This window comes from Thalassophryne amazonica, chromosome 14, assembly GCF_902500255.1.
Source record: "Thalassophryne amazonica chromosome 14, fThaAma1.1, whole genome shotgun sequence".
NCBI classification, from domain to species: Eukaryota; Metazoa; Chordata; class Actinopteri; order Batrachoidiformes; family Batrachoididae; genus Thalassophryne; species Thalassophryne amazonica.
The window spans coordinates 52,553,663-52,563,639 of NC_047116.1; the positions used below are offsets into that span (position 1 = coordinate 52,553,663).

The 9,977-nt window shown below is 40.2% G+C and overlaps 1 protein-coding gene across 1 annotated transcript in view; it reads left to right on the top strand.

Moving 5' to 3' along the window:
- tmeff2a (transmembrane protein with EGF-like and two follistatin-like domains 2a) overlaps window positions 1-9,977 on the top strand; it is a 394,247-nt gene that overhangs the window by 71,081 nt on the left and 313,189 nt on the right. The window contains exon 2 of the mRNA XM_034186163.1: window positions 8,208-8,317. Coding sequence (XP_034042054.1) covers window positions 8,208-8,317 — 110 coding nt within the window. The remainder of the gene's footprint in view (window positions 1-8,207; window positions 8,318-9,977) is intronic.

A 9,977-nucleotide genomic window follows, 5' to 3' on the forward strand; every position in this document is an offset into this window, starting at 1 on the left:
GAATCTGCTAGCTTAGCGTAGCTACTAGCTCTTAGCCGATTTAGCATGGCGGCTTCTCCTGTCTCTCCCGCACTTTTCTGCTCTGGGTGTGAAATGTTTAGTTATTCCTCGGCCTCCTTTAGCAGTAACGGTACTTGTAATAAGTGTAGCTTATTCGTAGCTTTGGAGGCCAGGCTGGGCGAATTGGAGACTCGGCTCCGCACCGTGGAAAATTCTACAGCTAGCCAGGCCCCTGTAGTCGGTGCGGACCAAGGTAGCTTAGCCGCCGTTAGTTACCCCCTGGCAGATCCCGAGCAGCCGGGAAAGCAGGCCGACTGGGTGACTGTGAGGAGGAAGCGTAGCCCTAAACAGAAGCCCCGTGTACACCGCCAACCCGTTCACATCTCTAACCGTTTTTCCCCACTCGACGACACACCCGCCGAGGATCAAACTCTGGTTATTGGCGACTCTGTTTTGAGAAATGTGAAGTTAGCGACACCAGCAACCATAGTCAATTGTCTTCCGGGGGCCAGAGCAGGCGACATTGAAGGAAATTTGAAACTGCTGGCTAAGGCTAAGCGTAAATTTGGTAAGATTGTAATTCACGTCGGCAGTAATGACACCCGGTTACGCCAATCGGAGGTCACTAAAATTAACATTAAATCGGTGTGTAACTTTGCAAAAACAATGTCGGACTCTGTAGTTTTCTCTGGGCCCCTCCCCAATCAGACCGGGAGTGACATGTTTAGCCGCATGTTCTCCTTGAATTGCTGGCTGTCTGAGTGGTGTCCAAAAAATGAGGTGGGCTTCATAGATAATTGGCAAAGCTTCTGGGGAGAACCTGGTCTTGTTAGGAGAGACGGCATCCATCCCACTTTGGATGGAGCAGCTCTCATTTCTAGAAATCTGGCCAATTTTCTTAAATCCTCCAAACCGTGACTATCCAGGGTTGGGACCAGGAAGCAGAGTTGTAGTCTTACACACCTCTCTGCAGCTTCTCTCCCCCTGCCATCCCCTCATTACCCCATCCCCGTGGAGACGGTGCCTGCTCCCAGACTACCAATAACCAGCAAAAATCTATTTAAGCATAAAAATTCAAAAAGAAAAAATAATATAGCACCTTCAACTGCACCAGAGACTAAAACAGTTAAATGTGGTCTATTAAACATTAGGTCTCTCTCTTCTAAGTCCCTGTTGGTAAATGATATAATAATTGATCAACATATTGATTTATTCTGCCTTACAGAAACCTGGTTACAGCAGGATGAATATGTTAGTTTAAATGAGTCAACACCCCCGAGTCACACTAACTGCCAGAATGCTCGTAGCACGGGCCGGGGCGGAGGATTAGCAGCAATCTTCCATTCCAGCTTATTAATTAATCAAAAACCCAGACAGAGCTTTAATTCATTTGAAAGCTTGACTCTTAGTCTTGTCCATCAAAATTGGAAGTCCCAAAAACCAGTTTTATTTGTTATTATCTATCGTCCACCTGGTCGTTACTGTGAGTTTCTCTGTGAATTTTCAGACCTTTTGTCTGACTTAGTGCTTAGCTCAGATAAGATAATTATAGTGGGCGATTTTAACATCCACACAGATGCTGAGAATGACAGCCTCAACACTGCATTTAATCTATTATTAGACTCTATTGGCTTTGCTCAAAAAGTAAATGAGTCCACCCACCACTTTAATCATATCTTAGATCTTGTTCTGACTTATGGTATGGAAATAGAAGACTTAACAGTATTCCCTGAAAACTCCCTTCTGTCTGATCATTTCTTAATAACATTTACATTTACTCTGATGGACTACCCAGCAGTGGGGAATAAGTTTCATTACACTAGAAGTCTTTCAGACAGCGCTGTAACTAGGTTTAAGGATATGATTCCTTCTTTATGTTCTCAAATGCCATATACCAACACAGTGCAGAGTAGCTATCTAAACTCTGTAAGTGAGATAGAGTATCTCGTCAATAGTTTTACATCCTCATTGAAGACAACTTTGGATGCTGTAGCTCCTCTGAAAAAGAGAGCTTTAAATCAGAAGTGCCTGACTCCGTGGTATAACTCACAAACTCGTAGCTTAAAGCAGATAACCCGTAAGTTGGAGAGGAAATGGCGTCTCACTAACTTAGAAGATCTTCACTTAGCCTGGAAAAAGAGTCTGTTGCTCTATAAAAAAGCCCTCCGTAAAGCTAGGACATCTTTCTACTCATCACTAATTGAAGAAAATAAGAACAACCCCAGGTTTCTTTTCAGCACTGTAGCCAGGCTGACAAAGAGTCAGAGCTCTATTGAGCTGAGTATTCCATTAACTTTAACTAGTAATGACTTCATGACTTTGTTTGCTAACAAAATTTTAACTATTAGAGAAAAAATTACTCATAACCATCCCAAGGACGTATCGTTATCTTTGGCTGCTTTCAGTGATGCCGGTATTTGGTTAGACTCTTTCTCTCCGATTGTTCTGTCTGAGTTATTTTCATTAGTTACTTCATCCAAACCATCAACATGTTTATTAGACCCCATTCCTACCAGGCTGCTCAAGGAAGCCCTACCATTATTTAATGCTTCGATCTTAAATATGATCAATCTATCTTTGTTAGTTGGCTATGTACCACAGGCTTTTAAGGTGGCAGTAATTAAACCATTACTTAAAAAGCCATCACTTGACCCAGCTATCTTAGCTAATTATAGGCCAATCTCCAACCTTCCTTTTCTCTCAAAAATTCTTGAAAGGGTAGTTGTAAAACAGCTAACTGATCATCTGCAGAGGAATGGTCTATTTGAAGAGTTTCAGTCAGGTTTTAGAATTCATCATAGCACAGAAACAGCATTAGTGAAGGTTACAAATGATCTTCTTATGGCCTCAGACAGTGGACTCATCTCTGTGCTTGTTCTGTTAGACCTCAGTGCTGCTTTTGATACTGTTGACCATAAAATTTTATTACAGAGATTAGAGCATGCCATAGGTATTAAAGGCACTGCGCTGCGGTGGTTTGAATCATATTTGTCTAATAGATTACAATTTGTTCATGTAAATGGGGAATCTTCTTCACAGACTAAAGTTAATTATGGAGTTCCACAAGGTTCTATGCTAGGACCAATTTTATTCACTTTATACATGCTTCCCTTAGGCAGTATTATTAGACGGTATTGCTTAAATTTTCATTGTTACGCAGATGATACCCAGCTTTATCTATCCATGAAGCCAGAGGACACACACCAATTAGCTAAACTGCAGGATTGTCTTACAGACATAAAGACATGGATGACCTCTAATTTCCTGCTTTTAAACTCAGATAAAACTGAAGTTATTGTACTTGGCCCCACAAATCTTAGAAACATGGTGTCTAACCAGATCCTTACTCTGGATGGCATTACCCTGACCTCTAGTAATACTGTGAGAAATCTTGGAGTCATTTTTGATCAGGATATGTCATTCAAAGCGCATATTAAACAAATATGTAGGACTGCTTTTTTGCATTTACGCAATATCTCTAAAATCAGAAAGGTCTTGTCTCAGAGTGATGCTGAAAAACTAATTCATGCATTTATTTCCTCTAGGCTGGACTATTGTAATTCATTATTATCAGGTTGTCCTAAAAGTTCCCTAAAAAGCCTTCAGTTAATTCAAAATGCTGCAGCTAGAGTACTGGCGGGGACTAGAAGGAGAGAGCATATCTCACCCATATTGGCCTCTCTTCATTGGCTTCCTGTTAATTCTAGAATAGAATTTAAAATTCTTCTTCTTACTTATAAGGTTTTGAATAATCAGGTCCCATCTTATCTTAGGGATCTCGTAGTACCATATCACCCTCTCTACTTTTAAGATTAGGCTTAAAACTTTCCTTTTTGCTAAAGCTTATAGTTAGGGCTGGATCAGGTGACCCTGAACCATCCCTTAGTTATGCTGCTATAGACGTAGACTGCTGGGGGGTTCCCATGATGCACTGTTTCTTTCTCTTTTTGCTCTGTATGCACCACTCTGCATTTAATCATTAGTGATCGATCTCTGCTCCCCTCCACAGCATGTCTTTTTCCTGGTTCTCTCCCTCAGCCCCAACCAGTCCCAGCAGAGGACTGCCCCTCCCTGAGCCTGGTTCTGCTGGAGGTTTCTTCCTGTTAAAAGGGAGTTTTTCCTTCCCACTGTAGCCAAGTGCTTGCTCACAGGGGGTCATTTTGACCGTTGGGGTTTTACATAATTATTGTACGGCCTTGCCTTACAATATAAAGTGCCTTGGGGCAACTGTTTGTTGTGATTTGGCACTATATAAAAAAAATTGATTGATTGATTGATCACCCCAATAGAGCGCTTCGCTCTCAGACTGCAGGCTTACTTGTAGTTCCTAGGGTTTGTAAGAGTAGAATGGAAGGCAGAGCCTTCAGCTTTCAGGCTCCTCTCCTGTGGAACCAGCTCCCAATTCAGATCAGGGAGACAGACACCCTCTCTACTTTTAAGATTAGGCTTAAAACTTTCCTTTTTGCTAAAGCTTATAGTTAGGGCTGGATCAGGTGACCCTGAACCATCCCTTAGTTATGCTGCTATAAACGTAGACTGCTGGGGGGTTCCCATGATGCATTGTTTCTTTCTCTTTTTGCTCTGTATGCACCACTCTGCATTTAATCATTAGTGATCGATCTCTGCTCCCCTCCACAGCATGTCTTTTTCCTGCTTCTCTCCCTCAGCCCCAACCAGTCCCAGCAGAAGACTGCCCCTCCCTGAGCCTGGTTCTGCTGGAGGTTTCTTCCTGTTAAAAGGGAGTTTTTCCTTCCCACTGTAGCCAAGTGCTTGCTCACAGGGGGTCGTTTTGACCGTTGGGGTTTTACATAATTATTGTATGGCCTTGCCTTACAATATAAAGCGCCTTGGGGCAACTGTTTGTTGTGATTTGGCGCTATATAAAAAAATTGATTGATTGATTGATTGATTCTGCTACAAGCAGGTTTGTTTATTTTTTACATACCCACAAACAGAGACAGTGGCGGAAGTCATCAAATGCACTACACTTCTCACTCATGGTAAAGGCATCATGGCACTTAACTAAACTGACTAAACCAATTGAACTACAAAAACACAACAAATCAATAACACTAACAACACTGTTAAACTAACATGAACCACAATAACAACATTTAAAACCCCAAACTCCCATGGTGCATTGCAGCACAATGTCCATTGTTCACTGTTGTTAGCTAATATTACTAATTTCTCCGAAACTATTAAGTTTTCGCAGTGTAAATATGATGTAATAAACACCTGAACTAAGGTTAGCCTGTTAGCTGAACTAACTGCATTAGCATTTGTAGCAGCTATTGGTAGTTTCATGTTGTTAGTCCAGTTAATCCATGATTACTGTGGAAATAAGCTGGCCTTGATTTTTAATGAACACACCAAAGCAAAACTATTGATTTGGTCATGGCCACGTCACTGCCAGTTTACTTCCGCGTCAGGTCCATCGCTGGTGTGAAACTCCGCGGCTGTCAGCACATTTTATGATAGAGATACATTGTGTATGTGGGAGTGGTATTTACTCTTGAATTCCAGATTTACAGTAGTGTTCAGAATAATAGTAGTGCTATGTGACTAAAAAGATTAATCCAGGTTTTTAGTATATTTCTTATTGTTACATGGGAAACAAGGTACCAGTAGATTCAGTAGATTCTCACAAATCCAACAAGACCAAGCATTCATGATATGCACACTCTTAAGGCTATGAAATTGGGCTATTAGTAAAAAAAAAAAATTAGAAAAGGGGGTGTTCACAATAATAGTAGCATCTGCTGTTGATGCTACAAACTCAAAACTATTATGTTCAAACTGCTTTTTTAGCAATCCTGTGAATCACTAAACTAGTATTTAGTTGTATAACCACAGTTTTTCATGATTTCTTCACATCTGCGAGGCATTAATTTTGTTGGTTTGGAACCAAGATTTTGCTGTTTTACTAGTGTGCTTGGGGTCATTGTCTTGTTGAAACACCCATTTCAAGGGCATGTCCTCTTCAGCATAAGGCAACATGACCTCTTCAAGTATTTTGACATATCCAAACTGATCCATGATACCTGGTATGCGATATATAGGCCCAACACCATAGTAGGAGAAACATGCCCATATCATGATGCTTGCACCACCATGCTTCACTGTCTTCACTGTGAACTGTGGCTTGAATTCAGAGTTTGGGGGTCGTCTCACAAACTGTCTGCGGCCCTTGAACCCAAAAAGAACAATTTTACTCTCATTAGTCCGCAAAATATTCCTCCATTTGTCTTTAGGCCAGTTGATGTGTTCTTTGGCAAATTGTAACCTCTTCTGCACTTGTCTTTTATTTAACAGAGGGACTTTACGGGGGATTCTTGCAAGTAAGTTAGCTTCACACAGGCATCTTCTAACTGTCACAGCACTTACAGGTAATTCCAGACTGTCTTTGATCATCCTGGAGCTGATCAGTGGGTGAGCCTTTGCCATTCTGGTTATTTGTCTATCCATTTTGATGGTTGTTTTCCGTTTTCTTCCATGCGTCTCTGTTTTTTTTGTGTGTGTGTGTGTCCATTTTAAAGCATTGGAGATCATTGTAGATGAACAGCCTATAATTTTTCTCACCTGCGTATAAGTTTTCCCCTCTCCAATCAACTTTTTAATCAAACTATGCTGTTCTTCTGAACAATGTCTTGAACGTCCCATTTTCCTCAGGCTTTCAAAGAGAAAAGCATGTTCAACAGGTGCTGGCTTCATCCTTAAATAGGGGAGACCTGATTCACACCTGTTTGTTCCACAAAACTGACGAACTCACTGACTGAAAGCCACACTACTATTATTGTGAACACCCCCTTTTCTAATTTGTTTTTACTAATAGCCCAATTTCATAGCCTTAATAGTGTGCATATCATGAATGCTTGGTCTTGTTGGATTTGTGAGAATCTACTGAATCTACTGGTACCTTGTTTCCCATGTAACAATAAGAAATATACTCAAAACCTGGATTAATCTGTTTAGTCACATAGCACTACTATTATTCTGAACACTACTGTAAGTCATTATTTGTTTGAATTTCATTATATTTCTGTTGTTGGGACCTTCAACTTTTCAGAGTGTTTGGATAATATCGCCCAAGAGTGATATAAAACCAAATTAGCAGCAGCAGGACTGACATTTTGTCTGTACCAACACAATGGAACAATGATGGTGGACAATGGAAAAATGATCCCACACAATGGCCAGATGTTCAATATCCTGATATTTATTCCTACCTCATAGACACACCAAGTATTTTTGTATTTCATATCATTTATGTCACGTATGCATTGTGAATTACTGGTCTGCGCCAGGAGGGGGGCTAGCTGCTGATTATTTCCCCCCAATGTAATACATGATCGATGTGACGCATAATCCTCTTGGTGTTTCATGATGGATTTTAATATTCTTTCTCACTTTGTTGGTACAACCCACTGCCCCACATTGCTGAGGCATTAAAAAACAAAACAGTGGTGAAAATAAAAAAAAAAACTTGCATAGGGTGAGGGTTACGAAGGGTGAGGGTTTATTTGTCCCTGCCAGGTTATACACTCCACCTCTTTATCCATCTATGGCAGTCCTTACAACACACCTTACATGTGTATTGTAAGGACTGTATGTTGTGGTAAAAATACAGTTGGACAATAAATTGGCTATAAGGTTTACAACATTCACTCAGCACCAACTTTTGGGTCTGTGTCAGTTGAAATTTGTTAAATATAGCCCCATGTACTTTGAAATGGAAAATCCTTGTCAGATATGGGCTTTCTGTTTGTAACCAATCAGTTCAGGTAGACTAATAGCCTGGAGCTCCATGATGCCCATGTGATGCTTTGATTTGATTCAGGATGCTTTGTTGGAGTCATTTGAGATGGCTAACGCAGGCTGAATGGGATCATATCCCAGGTTTGCATCTCCAGGACATTGGCTCAGAGTCAACATCAGCAACACAAACAACACAAACAAACAGGAACTTGATTCACAACTTGATAGATGCTGCAGATTCTGTTTTTAGATCTATTGTTATTTTGACAGGTAAGGACAGAGATGTGTAATAGCAGTGTGCGACCAGAGACTGTGGGAGCCGTGACTAATGGCAGACGCTCATTGTAAATGACCCTGAATGCGCTTGGGGTCAGCACTGCATGAGGGTCGAATACAGAAGCACTTAGTCACTGATGTCTGCTGTTGTGTGTTTGACTTTGGTCCTGCAGGTTTCGATGACCGGGACACAGACCTGTTCTTGTGCGACACCAATACATGCAAGTTTGATGGAGAGTGTCTAAGAATCGGAAATATGGTGACGTGCATTTGTGACTTTAAGGTAAGACATGTTTTCTCTTGCCGTGTTTGGACTTTGTTTCTATACATTTCAGAACTGAATAGTTTTACTGTCGGACCTTTACTTAAATTAATGTAAACTTTTTGAGGAACATTTTGTTTGTTTGTAGCACAGCAAACATATTTTAGACCAACAAGTAGTACAAAAGCAAATCTTTGAACATATGCTCTAGTGTGTAACACAAATGATTCAACAGTACAAATAAGTAAATATAATTGGTAAAACATACTATATATTATTTTATTTATTTCAGTATGTGTTGATAATTCTTAAGACATTTTCTATTTATACAAAGAAAGTACTCCTTATGGTAGATTTTACATCTCCTAATTAAGAATTTCATATATTATACAAAATGTTTAGATAATTTTACATTTTTATTATATACAGTGTATATATATATATATATATATATATATATATATATATATATATATATATATATATATATATATATATATATATATATATTAAAAGTAAGTAATTCCCTTCAGCTGTTCCCTTGTTTTGCACTCGGGTTTGCCACAGCAAATCCGAGATAGATCTGCATGTTGAATTGACCCAGTTTTTACACTGGTTGCCTTTCCTAACTCAACTCTACATTACATGGAGAAATGTGGCAGAGGCGGGGTTTGAACTGGGCACCTTCTGCACTGAAACCAAGGTCACTACCCATTTGGCTTGACTTGTAGAGATCCATAATTGTACTCTGGAAGTTTTATATTAATTCTTTAGATCACTGCTGCCCAACGTGTGGATCACAGCCTCCTGTGATCCACTGTGTATGTCTGGTATTTATATTGTGTATTTATATTTGCAAACTGTTTTTCTTTTTACTTTCACTTTTGATGCTCTGTGTGCTTCTTACCCTGTGTGCTGCTATGTAATGCTGCTGGAACCTCAGTTTACGTGAGGGAGTCTTCCCAAGGGCTCAATAAAGTTCTAGCTAATCTAATCTAATCTAGCAATAAAACAAGTCATGGCATTTAAATTATGTTATTTTCCATTTATCCGATGTTGTTTACCATAATATAAAGATGAAAATACTTCATCTTTGGCCCATGTGTCAGTGAAAATTGTGATGAAATTATTAGAATTTAAAGCAGGCCTTGGTGTTATAAACATGGGAATGGCTACTTTTCCTGCTGGTTATCCAGTTAACCCCAAAATATGACAATCAGTCATTCAGAAACTTTTAAAAGTAAATCCAACAATTTCTGGAATCTTCAGTCCTGTATAAAGAAGCATTTATCTTGCTGTGTTTAAACTGCTGAGCCCCTGAAAATCTGACATATGGAGAAAAGAAAACCTGAACGTTTAGCATTATTTTTAAATAACTGTGTATGTGTAGCGGCTGCACTCTGCGTTGTGTTGTTATGACTCCGCCCATTCGCTCCCCTCGGGACGCGAACTCACAATCTCCGGCATGGGAGTCGGACTCTCTAACCAGAAGGCTAAAACCCAGAGAATCCTTTTGAGCTGTTGGGAGTGAGGTTTACTAACTACATCTGCACAGCGACACCTGCTGGCCTCCGTTACACTCACCCCCTAAACTCACTCCCATCCGGGTCACGGCACCATTGTAGCGGCTGCACTCTGCGTTGTGTTGTTATGACTCCGCCCATTTGCTCCCCTCGGGACG